At 41.0% G+C, this 19,005-nt stretch overlaps 1 protein-coding gene across 6 annotated transcripts in view; it reads right to left on the reverse strand.

Moving 5' to 3' along the window:
* Positions 1 to 5,259: 5,259 nt before the first annotated feature.
* Vezt (vezatin, adherens junctions transmembrane protein) overlaps positions 5,260 to 19,005 on the reverse strand; it is a 60,351-nt gene continuing 46,605 nt past the window's right edge. For 4 of the 6 annotated variants that reach the window (XM_051172703.1, XM_051172701.1, XM_051172702.1 and 1 more), the window contains 5 exons: positions 16,794 to 17,125; positions 13,107 to 13,300; positions 9,618 to 9,718; positions 8,993 to 9,200; positions 5,260 to 5,808 (listed from right to left, as the gene is read on the reverse strand). In XM_051172703.1, coding sequence (XP_051028660.1) covers positions 5,291 to 5,808; positions 8,993 to 9,200; positions 9,618 to 9,718; positions 13,107 to 13,300; positions 16,794 to 17,125 — 1,353 coding nt within the window. In that variant the 3' untranslated portion in view covers positions 5,260 to 5,290. Of the gene's footprint in view, positions 5,809 to 5,854; positions 6,803 to 8,992; positions 9,201 to 9,617; positions 9,719 to 13,106; positions 13,301 to 16,793; positions 17,126 to 19,005 lie in introns of those variants that run through there. The other 2 variants (XM_051172705.1, XM_051172704.1) reach the window with 1 other exon arrangement.

The raw sequence follows: 19,005 nt of genomic DNA on the forward strand, positions 1-19,005 counted from the left end.
ATGAAGATGCACTTCTCTTAAAAAAGCCAAAGAAATTTGTAACAGCGTGCGGTATCCAATTCAAACAGAAAATACATATGACAATGCTAACGCCAATGGGCTGGTTTCAATCATTGCAAAAGAATTACAATATAGAACCAACTTTAGAGAACGCAAATGTGGACAAACATGGCTATTTTTGTATAGTAACAATTCTATTTTGAAAGCAGGCACTTCACCCCATGAATTTACTGGATCAAAGATTGTAATCCAATAGGTCACAAGAAGTCCTACCAAAAAGCCGATGCACTTACGCAGTTTGTCTTTTCACTCTGTATCTGTTTGCTCTTACTTTCCACAATTTAACTAGCAGAGCCATCTGGTCTTGAAAGCAGATCGGAGGGCTCGTGTGAAAATGGGGAAGGCTGCTAATTCAAGCCCACGTAAGTCAGCAGGAATATGAACGGAGGAAAGAGAATAACTATCGAAACAAACAAATAACTAAAGTGCAGTGCAAACAAATGAACTTGATAAAGGGGCAGTTTCCAGTGTTGTGTATCAGGGAATAACAGCCCAGGTTAATAACGGTCATTTTGCGCTGGCCGTGCTAGTGCATGTCTTTCATCCTTGCACTCGGCAGGCAGATCTCAAGGCCAACCTTGTCTGCATAGTAAGTTCCAGGACAGCCAAGCATATAGAGAGACTCTATCTCAAAAGCTAATACTACTAACAGTAAATCATTTTGTGCATTTGTATATATGTTTGTGTATACATGCATGTGTGTGTGTGTGTGTGTGCGCGTGTGTGTGTGTAATATAGAGAAAAATGAAAGTGTGTTTCATATATTGTTAGAGGACTGGGCTGTCTGAATGATTCATTGCCCTGTCAAGCTAGCCAGTTCTTACTAAATGAGTCAGGGTTAGTTTCAAACCAGTAACTTTGAATAATAAGATATCCTGGGCAGAATTCACAATAATGACATAAACTTTAAACCTGTGTGCTGAAGGGAGGCTAATTAACAAAAACAAGTGACTAACATTTTTTTCCAAAACACACAGAATGACATACAGAGATACTAGTCAAGTTTTCTTTTACAGTTGAGTTCATTAAGAGTCCTAGAAACAGCAGCACACAAACACCGAGTTAATATTTCAAATATATGGCAATCATATTTTTAACCGAGTAATTTTAGCAAGTTCTTAGCAAAGCACTAAGTGCACACAGAAGAATGCTAAGCAGCAAAACAGGCAACGCACAGTTCATGCATGACTGACAGAAAAGCGCTCGGCCTTTGCAGTCTACTTACTCTTAGTTAGACACAGTTCTAGCAAGCTTGGCAATCTGGTTTCTCTGTCCGCAGCGGATTATAAGCAGCAAATTAGGGGCCTACGGCGGAAGCAGGCGCACAACACGGTGGCAAAAGTGACAGCTGATTATAGGGGAAGATAGAGAAACTGCGAAGAGAACAGACACAACTCAAAAAGCAAGCAATATGAAATTACGCAGCAAAGGAGCGCTTGACGTCCTATGTCTCGGCTGTCCCTGAGAGAGGACGTGTTTATTATTCTCCACTAGAGGAACTGATATTCTCAAAGGAGAGGCTAAGCTATTTCCCGTACATGCTGGAATTAAGGGACAGAAGTAGAAAGTAAGTCCCACTGGTAGACTGTTAAATTCAAGGACTAGATGGGTTTGCTTTCATTCCCTGAAAGATGGAAGGACTCAAGTTAGTCATGTGCTGATGAGGACATTGGAGGTCATGCACCAGGCATTTTGCTCTCTTATCTCCTACAGTTCTTGTACTTTTGTTTTCTAATCTAAGCAAAAAGTACACAGATATGTCCCCATAAACAGACGGAGGAAAAAAAATCAATCCTAATGCTTTCTCTGGTTGTTCAAGCACTGTATTGATTTTGGTCAACACACTTTGTCTCAGGTATTTGGTTCTTGTATCCTTGCTCTATTTTGGTACAAAAGCATTAATATGCTATGACTAAACCAACCTGTGATCCCCCCCCCGCCCGTGTTATTTCTGTTCATTTAGCAACATGAAACATGAATCATGTTTTACATGGGAAGAAAATAGGAGAGTGAAAGTGAAATCTAGTGTCACTTCTATTCAAGGCTTGGTCAAGTTGTAGCTCTTTAAATGTACCAGAAGTTGACTTTTCTTATTAACACTCAAGCACCCTGTCTTTCATTATATGAGTCAGGATATTACTATTTTTAAAAAACTGAGCTATACATTTATAACCAGACCTTCTTCCTTCTTCAGCCTCAAAAGCATCACTACTTCCTTAGTTTCTAAGAAATCAATAATAACACTTAGCAAATCAGGGAATTTGAGTTTTCCTGAGAAAACTCTGAACACATTGAGGCTGGCAGTACTCGCATTTTTCTTTTCTTTTCTTTTCTTTTCTTTTCTTTTCTTTTCTCTCTCTCTCTCTCTCTCTCTCTCTTTTTTTTTTTTTTTTTTTGAGTGAAAGACCTGGGATGCAAACTCCAGCCTCTTTCTGCAGTAGAGCCCAACACCTGTTCTTTTCTTTTTCTTTTCCTCCAGACAAAGGTTCTCATTGTGTATCTCTGGTTATCCTGGAGCATGCTAACTGGCATCTAACCTCTCACTTGCAGTGATGCTCCGGACTGCACACCTGGAGGGCTGGCATTTCACATGTATGAGTCACGCCATGCTCCGAAACACCCTTGTCAATCTGTCTTAAGCATGTTTTTTTCCTGAATGCTTATCATCAGCTCCTAATGAGATAGATTCAGATGCTGTGACTATAATTAGTTTTAACAAAGACTTTATATATAAAGTTAGATAACATACACGGCTTAGGGAAAAAAAAAAAAAGCAGAAGGTTGCAAATGAAAGATCAGCCAAGAGTGTGGCCCTGGCCCTGCTGTCACACCAGGGCCTTACAGAAGCAGAGAAAGAGGCATTGAGGCTTGGTAGGTGACGACAGGTCACTGGCTGCCCCAACTTTCCCATCTGCAAATACATAAAGGGTAAAAATGCTGTTTTTATAAGTGGCCTAAACAACATGCATTTTTCCTCTGAGTTCTAGGTTAATCCTGGTAAAAAAATAAACAAACCCTGGCAATATCTAAGAGCTGTTGGACTACTACTCCCAACAGTTCCCAACAGATTGATCAAGTTTAGAAAATACAATTATATAAGTTTTTTTTGCCAAAAATGTTTTTTCCCAGAGTTCCCTTCTGGATATGGAAGGACGGCTATTAAACCAGTCAGGAGGAAGTGAGGTAGCCTTAGGAGTGCACGTGTAAGGGCAGGCACTGCATCTCCCATCAGCCTGTCACATATAAAAGGGCCTCATGCTAAAAAGTAAAATGCTATGCAGAGGATCTAAGGCTTTACTGAAGTCTAAGACATAAACAGTACCTAGGTCTCTTTCCAAAATAACTAACAATTACAGACAGAATGGCTTATCATGACTCAGGGATCCACTAAGAACTACAGAGAGCGTGGCTTAAAGTCCGCGCTATGACTCAGGGACCCACTAAGACAGCCAGGGGACACCAACTTAGGATAGTGTAAGAGAAATTTAGTCAAGAAAATTTCACAGCGAAAACAGCACTTTATGTTGGGCATGTCTAAATGATGAAAGAAATATAAAAAGAACATCACTTAAAGTCCAAATGTCCTTAATCACGACTTCAACATGCAGTTTTCATGAAACAAAGTAAGAGCTCTTAGCCTGGGAGACTGGGGATTCCAGATGCAACCTTGTATTTCAGAATTTGGAAGTATCAGCTCAGAGAGTATAAAACTGATGAAACAGTATGAACAGATTCCTGCTAAATTGATATGACTGAACCAAAATAAGACTAAAAGAATTAAAAATGACTAAACTCTAATTTTTCCTGTGTTATAAATTAGGAGAGCTCTTAGCAAAATTTCCTTAATCACTTCTAAATCTAGGAAAAACTGGAGTTGGCAAACAATTTAAGTAAAAGTAAAACCATGTTATTTAGGAATATAGAAGTCAGTTACAAACCCTTTTCCTTGAAATGTAGCTATTTCCATGTCTACCTCAAGGTTACTGCTCCCGACAAGTTAATATGGCCAAGCATCAGAAAAAGGCAAAAGCACTAGCTGTACAGAGTCACTTCAGAGGAAGTAGATTTTCCTCCAGATAAAAAAGTTGCTCAAACAACACTTGAGACTAAGTCAATTCCCTCACTAAGGGCAGTAAGTTACAGGGAGTCCCACACTCTCCTGGAACTGCAGCATAAGTCAGTGTTTTCTTACGTTCCCCCCAAATCACGTCTATAAACTCCCTAAGTGCACAGTAGTAACAGGTTTCAGAAAGAGAATAATCCTGAAAATATAACTGAAAACACAATTTGAGCACAAAGCAGATGAGACTGGTCTGTGGGAAGCCTCTCAAGACGTATTCACAAGGAAATACAGAGGGACGAGGATACTTCTCAAAATGCTGATGTGTTTCCTGAGTAAGACAGGCCAGGCTGGAGAACAGCTCCGTGACCCACCTACAGCAGAGGCACAGCTGTCTCTGAGTAAAGTGACATAGAGCACTGTCTGTAGGGTTGGGGACGTGGCCTTTGATGTAGAGATACCACCTGGACGTCTGAGTGGCAGGAGGAGTGAATAGAAAAAAACTTAGAAGGGTGCTTTTAAAACGGTCCATTATTTTCCATTTCAAGTTTGCATGGCCCCTTGAAACAGACACATATATGAACAAGGAAACATAGGAAACATGTCACAGCCCAGATACTCTCGAAACTACTTTTAAGTTCCAAACCCCAGCACACATCAATTGAATTCATTACATATTTTTATTTAGAACCTGTATCTCTGTCTTAAGAGTGGTATAAACACAATACGGACAACGTATTTAGCATGGCCGCTGCAGTTACACACTGCCAGGACACAGTAGAAAGGGCTCATCCTAAATGTTTATGCTCTGCAAGAGAATATCCTAGTTACCTATGGCAGCAAATTTTGGCAAAAAAAAAAAAAAAAAGATAAATTCATTTCTTATTAAAATTACTTAAAGAATTGCCAAGATTATCAGTTTTGCCACATACAAAACAGTTTATTAAAAACTGCCCTTACCTTTCTCTCCTGTTCCTAAAAGATTGGCCTATACAGGTATCTATTAATTTCAGGTCAGGTTTTCAAATCAGTATTCACCCTGTAATTTCACGTCTTAGCTTTATGTAGAGTAAACACACACTCATTTTCCTTTCCAGCCTTGAAGCTAAAACACTTTTATAAAAAGAACAATCAAAAAAAAAAAAAAAAGAAATCACTTCATTTTGGCTTTTATTTTTCTTCTACCTCATTTTCGCTTCCTTCATCTATTAGTTCTTCCTCCTCATCACCAAAAGTCTGTTCCTGCATGGTGGTGAAGGACAGAGATCTGGCAGCCACCTCTGCAGCCAGGCCAGCAGTGAAGGTGAATTCTGGTGACAGCTGTAGTCGAGCCAGCCTCTGCTTAATGGAGAGCTGTGGGGAGTCCCTGGGAGTTGGAGGGGCAGTGGCCCTGGCGGTGGCAGCAGCGGCGGCTTGAGGAGACTCAGGCTCACTGTCACACTGGTAGCATGTTCTTTCTTCAGCTCCTTGGAGGAGGGCTTCGTTTGCAGAGGTGTCTTGAGTTTCACCCTCTGGAGGGCTACCACACACATACTCAGTCCTGTTTTTTTCAGGGTCACTGGTGGAGGGCTTACTATTTTCCTCGGCAGTATCGTTACTATCGACCTTTTCTGTATCTGAATTCATGGGTGTTTCTGAATTACTTACAGATTCCACTGGGTCTACAGGAGACAAGGATTTCAACACAGCTTCAAAGAACAAAAAGAAAAAAAGGAAAAAGATAACTAAAGACCCAATGACTTTTAAACTCCCAGTAGCTTTTTAAAAAAAAGGAACAACAAATAAATAAATAAAAGCTCAACAAAACTTCCTAGTAAAATAAATGTAACTTTCTAAATATGGGGAGTTTTATGAGACAGAATACCTAAGAAATTAAATGAGACGGGGGCTCGCTGAAGAGTAAATAGTTCAAAGACAGTGTTCTCAACGCATGGTCCTTGAATCGGCAGAACCAGCTAGCCCCTAGGAAGCTGCTGGAAACATCCTGGAGTCTGATCATAGATAGGGAACTGGACACTGGGGCTGGGGGCAGGATGCTTACAAGCCATCCCACTTGATTCTGATGTTCATTAAAGTTTGGGGACGACTGTCATTAAAGGAATACACTGTGGCTTTCACCACAAAGATAAAAGGCCTGATATGACCCAGATAATGTTATCTTTGTCATATATATATATATATATTTACAAGGTATGAAACATACAATTCATCTTACTTGCCAGTCGCCTAACAGAACCTGAATAGAAGTAAAGCATACTTCTATATTTTGTAGTGCTACAGATAACACAAATGAACTAATCTCTGCATTCAACTACCAGACAAAGTATAACACATAAATAGAATACAGATAGATCCATACAGCAGAAGTTGTCCTTGCAAGAAAAATGAAGTTTTAGTTAGCCCCTCTTGGTGTTAGTAGGCAGTGGGTTGCTTGCTGGGCAGTCTCTCCTCCCAGCATGAATGGTTAGTACGATACAATATACTACGAAGCATGACCGAAGGAAAAAAGTGCGTCTTGAAGGTCTGGCGTATATTTAAAAGGCATTTTTGTAAAAAGTGTCCTTTTCCAAGAAACATCCCTATGCTGCAGTAACTCCACTAGGGAAGCGGCAACAACAGAAACATGGCCACAGCAGGTTCCAGTGTAGGCTTTCCCTCTCTAACTCCATTCGGACTTTACCCCTGTAGGCAGAGATGAAAACAACTCTGGAAGACATACTAGAAATTTTCATGGGAAAGCATTTTTTTTTTTCTTTCTGGCATCAGTAGATCTTTACTTACTTTCACAAACTATAGAGCATTACTGCCTTTTCAAATGAAAATGGAATCAAAAGCATGTTCTTAAAAATGAGACCCATTTCTCTCATTTGCCCATAATGTCAATATAGGTAATTTTATAGCTAAATAATATGAACACTGCACAATAGGATACAAGCTTATACATAATGCGATTTTCAGCATTTCTGCACATTCTTGTTAATAAATCTGCTAGGTCTTAACAAGTGTCCCATGCTACAAGTGTTCAAGATCATTGCTAATTACGGGAGGAGCAGCATTTAGAAGGGAAGCATCAGATGACAGCAGGCTACAATGTAAGCCTCTGGGGAGCAGATTTCTCTCTCTCTTTCTTTCTTTCTTTCTTTTTTTTTTTTTTTTTCCTGTTGATCTGTGTGCCACATACAGCAGTAAACAGTGTCAGGGACCTAACAGGTACTCAGTAACTACTTGTGGAGTCACAATTTCCTGAGTGAATGCTGCTGGAGAATAAAAGCTAGAAAAAAGGACAGTAATTTAGAGACAAAAACAAAACAAAGCAAACCACCTAAACACAGAAACTGATCGTGTCTAAAAAAAAAAACCAAAAAACCAAAAAACCAAAAAAACGATACCACCAATCTTCAGTTTATGAACAGGCTAATCACAGAAGCCTACTGCTGCCTCTGGGAAGGTCACCATGACTCTGCTGTGCTGCTCAAGCCCTCCTTTACAGCCCAGCTGCATGGCTCTCTGGTGTGAAAGTTGACGGAAGAAGGAAAGGCCGGGCAGCAGAGGACTTATAGCGGAAACTATGCTCGGGAGGACAGCTTGGTAGTGAAGACAAGGGTTCTTGGTCAGAGACCGGCGTACATTGTCTCCAAGAATATATCCAGCATGTTTGTGGGACTAATCTAATTCAATAAATGTAAGTTGAGGAAGGTATCTTTATTACAAATACTGGGAACTACAAGTGGGCACAATGGGCTCTTATGCTGGAAAGGCTAATATTAAAAGATGGACCACTGAAGGTTTAAGACAGGAGGCCATCACTAATGAATGAACTGTCTGGGTTTGAACAAGGCCTGGGATAGCTTGCAAGATAGCTTAGGGGAAGGAAAGGGAGCAAGGGGGGAGCCAGCTAAGGGGCTACTGTAATGGACACACATAATCTAGTAGGGATCTGGGTTCTAAAGGGAAACAGCAAAGAAAGGCGAAACCAAAGAGACTGTGCTGGATAGAAAGGTGAGGGTTCCCAAGAGAAGACAGGAGAGCCCAAGGAGCTTTCCAGAAGAAATGATCAATACACTTCTAGTGAGAAAGGGAAAGGCAGCAGGCAACTGGATGAGTCCATAAACATACTCTAGAACGGGATGGGAGGCCCATGCTAGCTTTTTATATGTCCATAGGAATCAACTTAACTGAGAATGAAGTAAGTTGACATTGCCAACTACCAAATTTCTCTTCATTCCTTCTCTTGCCTCCCATGAAGTATGACTGAAGAGAAGAGAGCGAGGATAACATGAAGAAGGGTAAGGCCAGCCAACAATACCCAAAGGTGACTGTGGAGTCAGTGTGCACAGGAACATCTCCTCGGCTTCCATCAAGCTAAGTAACTTATATGAGCTGGCCAAGCGGCCTCAGTCCTCATGCATTATTTTTTTTAAGCATTAAACAGGTACTTTAAATAGAGAACTGAGCTTAGAACCTCAGGTTTATTCCTTTCTTTCGTCTGTCCTTCCCTTCTCCCCGAAAGGGTCTGGCTATGTAGCTAGGTAGCGCAGCCTTGCTGTGCAGCCCCAGCTGGCCTCAAGCTCAGGACCCGCCTTGTCTCAACTACCATGCTGGAACTACAGCGCCACCACGGCCAGCTTGATGTGTTCAACTTACTGTCCACTCTGAAAGAAATCCATCAAAGAATTACATAACTGGCGAAAGAGCGTGACTTCACAGCCTCAGTGTGATTCTATGGCATTCTTTTATTGATCAAATTGATTCTGCTTCTATATGAAAATGCTATACTGACTGGTGGGGTTCTATAGGTAAAACGGCACTCATGGTTCAAAAAGCAAAGACTCCTGTCACTGAGGGAACCTAGACTCTGAAGTTGGAGCTTACCGTGGTCACTAAAGAGCAGCTGCTTCCATTTTTGCCTTTCTGCCTCTGAAGCCTTAAATCCCAGCACGGATTTTAACTCCTGCAGCACCCTCTTGGATTCCTCCTGCTCACGCTTCTGTCTCTCTCTGTCTTCTTGAGACAAGAAATACAAATCGTCCTTTCGGAACTCGCTTTCTATGTCCACACCATCCACATAAGCTTCTAGTTCCTGAAAATGGACCAAAGACAAGGACCGTCAGCAGACAGCTCTCTGACAGGATCCACCACTCTCAGCTGTGCAGTGGAAGGACTTTCTCCTGGGACAGTCACTGTGACAGCTGAGAAGGATGGAAGGCAACAAACGTGTCTGCTGATAAATTAAGATCTTCAAAGCGCTGAATAGTGGGTATGAAAGAGTTCTAGATAAGAAAGTTTAACACCATTAATGGTTGTGTCCTACTCTGAGTCAGTGAATCAAGTTCAAGGCACCAAGAGCAAATATTTTGACATAAATTTACATTGCACTGTACTCTTAACCTCATAAATTCAGCAACTTATCTGACGTGACCCATGTCACCTAAAATCAAAGTAGGCAAATTGTATGCGGACCTCCTCTTGAGGGGAAGCCAGCACCGTTCACCTTTACCTGCTCCTCAGGGATGGGGTCTCTGTCCTCAATGTGGAGGGTAGGCCGCACGAAGGGTGCTGCGGTGCAGTGTGGGTTTTCACACGTTACTTCAGGCTTGCCTTTACAAAGAGAATGGGTGGGAGGGCAGGATAAAGAAGAGAAACAGGCCATCAGAAACAAATGAGTGAACATTAATGACATGACATCCTTTTTTAAAAAAAATATTTATTTTATTTGTTATTTATACATATTCTGCTCACATGTGCATAAGTATTAGATGTTTTGATGTGTATCTGGCTCCCAAAGTATTCAGGTTAAAACTTTTTATTTGCAAAACTTAAAGACACCTAAGTTAACAGTAATAGCCATATATTTACCACTGGCATTAAGTTAAACTCTTGGAGGAAGTGGTCATAGTATCTGTCACATGCTAGATGACAAATACTCCACCCTCACAAAATATTTTCTTCCCAGTGTTTGGAGGGTTTTAAAACAGATTATTTTTTCTCCTAAAACAAACAAACAAACAAACAAACAAACACAAAGATCACTGGGCATGGTAATGCATGCCTTTAATCTCAGCACTTGGGAGTCTGAGGCACACGGATCTCTGAATGTGAGGCCAGCTTGGTCTACAGAATGAGTTCCAGGACAGGCAGAGTTACAGAGAAACCCTGTCTCAAAAAACAAACAAAAATTAATGACATTAAGAACAATTTTAATGATTTTTTTATTTTCCCATTATTTTAACTCAGAATTGAAAACAAGTTTCACAAGTAAATATTTTCACATGCTCACCCAGCTGAGTTTACCTTCTATTACTTGAATGTCAATTTGGTATTTAATCACATGATTAGATTTTGCTTGAAACAAAACAAAATATCCAAAAGATGTAAACCTAGCACTGAGGGGGCTGAAGCAGAAGTTCAAGACCAACTGTCTCAAAAACGCTACCCAAAGGCTTATCCATCCAGACGTGTACCTTTCAAAAATAACACTGGTCTCATAGTGAAAAGCGCTATGAAGTATTTAGGAAATATTAACTGGAGAGCCATCTTCAAGCAAGACAGCCGCTGACTAAAACTAAGGTAAATTACAGCAGTAGGGAGCATTAAAAGAGACAAGATCTCTTATTATTTTGATTTTGTGTGTGAGGCACTGAACCCAGGAGCTCAAGGGAATTAGGCAAGTATTCTAGCACTTAGCTAGCTTAAGCCCCAAGTCTAGGAACATGAAGTTTTGATAGCTCTTAGCCAAACATGCAAATATGATATTACTGAATCTTATGGTATATGTATTAATAGTGGGTAGACTTCTGACAAGAAAAGTTTATTTATAAAATTTGAAGGTATTTAATCATAAAACACTGTGAAATAGTATAAAGGAAGGCTAAAGGAAAATAAAAACAACAACAACCACCACCAAATAACGTATGTTTGGGAGGTAGACATATAAAATTATGGACAATCAGTGAAATTTGAATAGGTACTGTGGATTAGATGGCAATATTGTATCAGTATTAAATTCTTTCATTTTGACAGTATCTTGCATATTAGGGAAAATACCCAATTTGCAAAATTTCAAAAAGAAATATTTAGGGACAATGGGTGTGGTGGTTTTGAATAGGTCTGGCCCCCATAGGCTCATGCGTTTGAATGCTTGGCCACAGGTAGCACTAGTAGGAGGAAGTATGTCCTTGTTGAAGGAATTATGTCCCTGTGGAGGCCGGCTTTGGGGTCTTATATATGCTCAAGCTATGCCCAGTGTGGCACACAGTCTCCTCCTGCTGTCTGCGGAGCAAGATGTAGAACTCTCGGCTCCTCTAGCTCCATGTCTGCCTGCATGCTGCTGATGTCCCTGCTATGAGGTTAAAAGACTAAACCCCTGAAACTGTAAGCATCAATTAAATGTGTTCCTTTATAAGAGTTGTGGTCATGCTGTCTTGTCACAGCAATAAAACCAAGCTAAGATAGTGGGAATTGATGTCTGCTACTTACTCTCAAATAGTTCAGAGTAGCAGCATCCCTGTATTTATCTGAAGACGTTATGCACATACGTACAGAGACAAGACAAATGTGGTAGAATTTACACAATTAGATAATCTAGATGAAGGATATTTTAAAACTTTTTTTTTTTTTGCAATATTTTAAGAATCTGAAGTGACTTCTAACTAAAAAAATATATTTTATGTGTATGGGTACTTTGCTTGCATGTATGTCTGCACACCATTTGTGTGCCTGGTGCCCATGTTGCCTAGAGGAGGACATAGGATCCCTGGATGGAGTTACAGGTGGTTGTGAGCCATCAAGTAGGGGCTGGGAACCAAACCTGAATTCTCCAGAAAGGCAATCAAGTCTATTAACTGCTGCGCCATCTCTCCAGTTTCTAAAATGACTTTTAAATGAAATATCAAAATCTAGTTAATAAAATGTTCAAACATGTAAAGTTTTATAGCCATGGGAAACTGTGTGCAAAAACTAACACTAGGATAGTTATTCATCACCTAACTAATGATGTGAAGACAGTTTTCATATAGTAGCTAAGTCATTAATAGCCTACTTTTCAGAGGGTGCTCAAGAAGCACTGAATGGCACGTACTATTTTATTTTTATTTTTATTGTACAGCCTTTACATGGCAAGCACATATTCTACCACTGAATGAGGCCCTTGCTAAAGATGTATCTTTTTTGTTTGTTTGTTTTGTTTTTTTCGAGACAGAGTTTCTCTGTGTAGCCTTGGCTGCCCTGGACTCACTTTGTAGACCAGGCTGGCCTTGAACTCACAGCAATTTGCCTGCCTCTGCCTCCTGACTGCTGGGATTAAAGGCGTGTGCCACCACTGCCTGGCTCATCTTTTATTTTAAAAGTCAGGTTTCTCTATGTAGCGTTGGCTGGCCTAGACTTGTTTTGTAGACCAAGCTGGCCTCAAACTCAGAGATTCTCCTGCCTCTGCTTTCCTAGTGCTGAGATTAACGTTGCGTAGCAACATACCTGGCTTAAACCAGTTATTTTTTTCTTTACTTTTTTTTGGGGGGAGGGTTTGGGTTTTTGTTTTTTGAGACAGGGTTTTTCTGTGTAGCCTTGGTTGTCCTGGACTCTCTTTGTAGACCAGGCTGGCCTGGAACTCAGAGTAATCTGCCTGCCTCTGCTTCCCTGAGTGCCGGGATTACAGGTGCACGCCACTGCGCTCGGCTTAACCCAGTTCTTTTACTACTTGACCTGTAAGAGTTTCTGGAAGTTCTGATAGTAGAAAATACTATGAACATTCTCCATTGCAGTTTTTATAAAAGGAGATGGGATGCACACATAAATGATCACATGTTTTATATTCAAGCAGAGTCGAGACTTAGAATTCAGTGTCAATTGCACAACTCTTCTTTTTAATAAAGCACTAAGATCTTTTATGAACCCAGTTCCACCATGTCAACAGGCAGGCCACAGAACGGAATCCCAGCAGGACGGAACAAGCATGGTTGATAAGTGTATGCTGAAAGTAATCCAGAGGTACCTTTTTTATCTGTGTTCCTTCGTAGCAGTTTATCCACCTGAGAAATGGCTTCTTCCCAGCAACTGTTGCTGGCCTGAACGTGGGGCTCAATCAGTTTTAATTTCTGCTCTAGTATCGGATAAGCCTCTGATAGCAGCTCTTGTGTCTCTTTAGTACAAACGAGCTTTTCAAGTTCATCTTCAAGAATTATTACTCTGTGTAACACAGAAAATCAGTAATAGGTTCACAAAATATAAAATGGAAAATTTTTTTTTATCATTTAAGAGGAGTATTTTAAGAAATGAAGCCTATAAAATTAAAACAGTTCTTGAGACAGATGGTGGTAATAGTTGTTCAACATTATTATGTATTTGCTACCACTGAACTGTACACTTAAAAATTATCAAGTGGGGCTAGAGATGTATCTCAGTGCTACAGCGTTTAGTTAAGCAATCTATAACAGCCAATTGAAACAAATGAAACTTTATAGGGAGTATTATGTAATTCACTCAATAAGTATTTCTTACATACATACTAGGTAATTTATTGTCTCCTTCTTTTGTTTATTTTTGTTTGGTTGGTTTTTGGTTTTTGAGACAGTCCTGGTACTCATTCTGTAGACAAGAGTGGACTTGAACTCACTGCCTGCCTCTGCCTCCCAAGTGCTGAGATTAAAGGCGTGCACTGAGTTCAATTCCCAGCAACCACATGGTGGCTCATAATCTATGAGATTTGGTGTCGTGGTGTCCTCTTCTGGCATGCAAGTGTATATGCAGATAGAGCACTCGTGTATGTGTGTGTGTGACACACATATATGTACATATTACATAAATAAAAACTAGCAACCAGGAAAATTATATATATATTTCAACATAAAAATATTTCAATTTTTTCCACGCACAGTCCTGTAGGGAGACACTGAGAATAAGAATAACAAATGGGTCAAAGGACAAAAGCAGAAATCAAAAAAGTTTCAAAATATGAAGCAGAACAAATTTTTAGGCAGTGCTTTTAAAAGCAGTAAGAACCATGTATAGCGAGTGGGCAGAGTCTTACAGTCCAGCACTTGGGAGGCCACAGCCATAGGATCATGAGCTCGAGGGTAACTCAGGCTGCGCAGAGAGATCCCATCTCACACCAACAGCCAAGCACCCCACCTAGTCACACAGCAGGAAAGGTGTTCTACAGCAGCAGGATAGAAAACAAAATGCACTGATTTGTACCTGGTATGCTTGTTAATTAAAACACCCTAGCAGCAGTAGCACATATACAGTAGTCTATCTTAAAATAGAACCACACATTTCTCACATACAATCTCCATTCCCGCCTCTTGTTTGTATCAATGTATCTGTGTCCACTCAGTGTAGCATTCTTTCCTCCTTAATCAACCTTTCCTCTATGGTATGCCAATATGCCTGGCATATTTCTCATTCTGGTGCCCCAAATTTTTGGGAGACTTGGTTTTTGCTAATATAACACTTCCTCTGAAGTCTCATTTTTCTCTCTATGATGGTTGCTCTTGTCATCTTGATGAAATCTAGAACGAACTAAGGGACACATCTCAGGTCTGTGAGGGCATTTATGGGAAGGATTAATTGAAGGGAGAACTCAAGGAAAAGCAGTGTTTTGCTTGCAGCTTTTGGTCCTTGTTGATGAGTGCATCTACTCTGTTGCTGCTCCTGTTCTCCGCTGGCATCTGAACCCAGCTTGTGTGGCCTTGTGATGAGGAGTAACACGTAGCAGCTCTTTAGCCATCACTCAGACCTTTAGAACCAGACTGGGGCTGCTGAGATTCCCAGCTCTACAGACAGAGCAGCTGCTAGTTTCTTGGCCTCTCTAGGATGCAGACAGCTACTGCTGCACTACCCAGTCTCTACTGTGTAAGCCAATCTACTAAAACTCCACCTTTTCAAAAAATTGTTTGTAGATTTATTTATCTTACATGTATGACTGTTTTGCCTGCATGTATGTCTTGAGCCACATGTGTTACCTTTGTAACTCCTGCCCTGGAGCATTCAATACCCTCTTCTGGCCTCTATTGACATCTGAATATAAGTGCACAGACACATGCATAAGCAATACATCTTATGTACATCACCAAGTCGGCTCTTTTGCTCTGGAAAACATTTTTTTATTTTTTTAAGATTTATTTATTTATTATTATATATACAGTTCTTTATCTGCCTGTGTGCCTGCACACCAGAAGAGGGCACCAGATCTCATTATAGATGGTTGTGAGCCACCATGTGGCTGCTGGGAATTGAACTCAGGACCTATGGCAGAACAGTCACTGCTCTTAACCTCTGAGTCATCTCTCCAGCCCCTAGAGAACACTTTCTAATACACTCAGACCATCCAGCTTTTGCTTCCCATACATGTGAAAATGGCCTCGTTGTCCCTGTCACTTGCCATGAATTGGTTAGTATTCACCTGTATCTTTGAGTGGTACAGCGAGATCACAGGGACAGCCTCATCTCAGCTTCTTCCCTTTTCCTACTCCTATCTTTCATAAGTCTCCTATCGACCTCTCAAAGGCCTTGAATTGAGGTAGAATTTGTCTTTTTAAACCTGTTTCTAAGCTTACATTTCTATCTCTGTATATCTTGTCCTCCTTCGTCCCACTGGAATCAGCCCTTTGAGTTTATCGAAGTCCAGCCCTGACCACTTTCTTGTCTTTTAGCTCATTTATTGATTTCCCCTTCCACTTCTTAACGGACATCCTGGGTCAGGGGAGTTTATCAGCTGCAATCTTATCAGTCCAGTAAATCCCAATGACCTTCTTGAGTGCCAGTACAAGAACTTAGCCATTTGTTCCAGCCCCACACTATGAATACTTCACATTTATTGGGAAAAAATTCAGTCGGTATGACTATATTCAGATGTTATACTTCGATTCAACTCTAACTCTCTCTCTCTCTCTCTCTCTCTCTCTCTCTCTCTCTCTCTCTCTCGTCTTTTGGAGATAGAGTCTCTGTCCTGCAACTCCCTATAGACTAGGCTGGCTTTGAACTCAGAGATCCGCCTGCCTCTGCCTCCGAAGTCCAGGATTAAAGACGTCTGCCACTAGGCCTGGCTTATTCAAAATTTAAATGTGAAAATTTCCATTTAGAAGTAGAGGAGAAAAATATTTACAACTGATGAAAGTACACCAAATCAGAATACAAACCATTTAGAAACTATAGCTGAATGTCAATATTATGAAAAATAGAAGATAAACAAAAATAAAATGTGAATATTACCCTGTACCGAGGCCAAAAAGTTTATTCTGTGCTATGGAAATATTTCCAGACCTGATGCATTTAGAAAGTAGCAAGGTATTACTCTAGCTAGATACAGCGTTGCCTCTCATAATGCTATAGTGTGTTGACAGGTACTTCTCTCAGAATGCGGCTTTCAGTTTTAAAGCCCAACTTATGTGAGGGTTACAAAGATGCTCATTTTTGATAATCTTCCCCATTTTATCTCTCAAAGATAGGGAGCATCTGCTTTCTGCTGAAACTAGGAAAAGGGGAAAAAAAATTACAACTGATTCTCTTAAACTACAGTGCTTACAAATCATTGTTTCCTTGATAGCTCATGCCTACAAGCCATCCTTTATGATCCATTTTGTTTCTTCTTGCTCATGGGTACATAAGGGGTGGCCAAAATGGAATGAGAATGGCGCTTGCTTATCGCTGTGATGTTCCCTTACAGGGCTTCTAAACTTACTCATTCAGCAGTGCTTTCAGATGGAGCTGAAGGCTGCGCACTGCTGTGTGCAGGTTACTCAGCCCTCTTGACTTCTGCTGAGCTCTGGGTAAACGCTGGGGTACTGACTGGTGCTGAGTTTCGAAGTACCGAAAGAACTCATAGCTGCGCTTTAGCTCTTCCAAGCAGGCAGAGTGAGCATGAGGTAGACCTTGAGTCACGTCAGAGAGAATGTGATGAGGCAAGAGTGCTGCAGTAAGTAAGGGCCCAGAAGGTGAACTGGCTGTAGACAGTAACAGGGCTAAGCGTCTGAAGAACTCTGAACTCTGTGCCACCCAGAGTTGGAACAAAACCTGAGAGATAGGGTGGGGTGGGAAGAAGGGGGTCAGGGGAGCGGGGAGGGAGAGCGAAAACATACTGATCAATAAAAATATTGTCACTATTCAAAACAAACAAATTTATTTACCTTCTGACTTTAACTATTCACATTATCACAAATAATGACTAAACTGAACTTGAACTAACTCCAAGATTAGCAAAGGACAGTATACAGAATTATGCAGTCATAGTCATGTAATGATTTAGGATTCTAATACAGAAGCTAACAACTCTATGTAATTTGGCACAGTTCTATCCTAGATAGAGATGACCTAGGAATGGACTGGGGGCAGGAAGCAGAGAGACAGCTTGGTGCATTTCCAGAGGACCTGGGTTCAATTCCCACCACCCATAGGACAGCTCAGAACTGCTTGCAACTCCAGTACCTCTGACATCACTGGTACACACAGGGACATATAATTTAAAATAGTAAAACCAAGCCTATAATCCCAGCACCCAGGAGGCAGAGGCAGGCGGATCTGTTGAGTTTGAGGCCAGCCTGTTTTACACAGTGAGTTTCAGGACAGCCAGGGAAATACATAGAGAAACTCTGCTTCACAAATGTATTAGAAATGAATTTTCCTTTAAAAAAAATTCAGGCTAGTGAGATGGCTCAGAGGGTAAAGGCACTAGCTATGGAGCCTGAGAATTTGGGCTCTCTCTCCCATGCTCACACGCTGCAACTCCTGCAAGGGATGTTATGGCATGCATGCACCCATACACACACATCAAGCATTTGCAGCTGAAGGGCTGGCTTAGCAGTTGCCAGCAGCTGCTGCTCTTGCACAGTACCCAGGTTGGGCTCCATTCCCAGCACCCATATGGCAGGCAGCTTACACTCATCTGTAATTCCAGTTCCAGATGATCCTGGAACAGAGGCACTGCACATCTGTGGTGCAAAGACACAGATGCAGGCAAAACATCCACACAGATTTAAAAAAATGAATCTGGGGTTCAAGCCAGCTGTGGTGACTCATACTTTTAATCCTAGCACACAGGTGGCAGAGACAAACAGATTTCTGCAAGTTTCAGGCTAGTTAAGGCGACACAGTAAGCCCCTATCTCAAGAAAAAGCAGGAAAAAAATAATTTGGGGTTCAAAATGAGATTACTACTATGTTCTAAGAATTAGCAAGTCTGGCATGAAAATTGCAAACCTATTTTTTGTTCAAGATTAACTTAAAAATATTATGTGTGTACATATGTGTTTGTGTGTGGATATGTGCACATGAGAGTGTAAGTGGCTACAGAGTCCAGAAGAGGGTGTCAGACATACTGGGGCTGAAGTTACAGGTGATTGTGATCCGCCTAACGTGGGTGCTGAGAGCCAGATCGGGTTCTCAGTGGGAGCATTATGTCCTCATAACTACGGAGCCCTCTCTCCAGTCTCTGTAGACTTAGGCTTGAGAGACACAGCACAATGCACAGAGCAGCCCTAACATAAGGCAAACACACGGGAAGCACTCTAGCACTAACAACAAGTAATAGGCAAACTACTTCAGACAAGCTAGATTTCAATATTAACAAGCTATGAATATAGATGTTCTCAAGATGACTTTATTAGATGAACTTAAAATTATGCAGATGATCCCATGGGACTCTACACACACACACACACACACACACACACACACACACACACACACACACACACACACGAAGAGGGAAGGATAGAAACCAATAGAGGGAAGGCCAAGAAGGTCTCTGAAAATTTAATTTGGTCCATGAAGGAAGAGGATCCTATGAAACAGGCGTTGTGTGTGCAGTCTTGTGGCAATAACATACATGATACATGGTATACCTAAGGAACGGCAAGGTCAATGTGGTTGACCCAGCTTAAGCAGTAGGGAACATGG

This window comes from Acomys russatus, chromosome 31 (assembly GCF_903995435.1).
Source record: "Acomys russatus chromosome 31, mAcoRus1.1, whole genome shotgun sequence".
In the NCBI taxonomy this organism is placed as follows: Eukaryota; Metazoa; Chordata; class Mammalia; order Rodentia; family Muridae; genus Acomys; species Acomys russatus.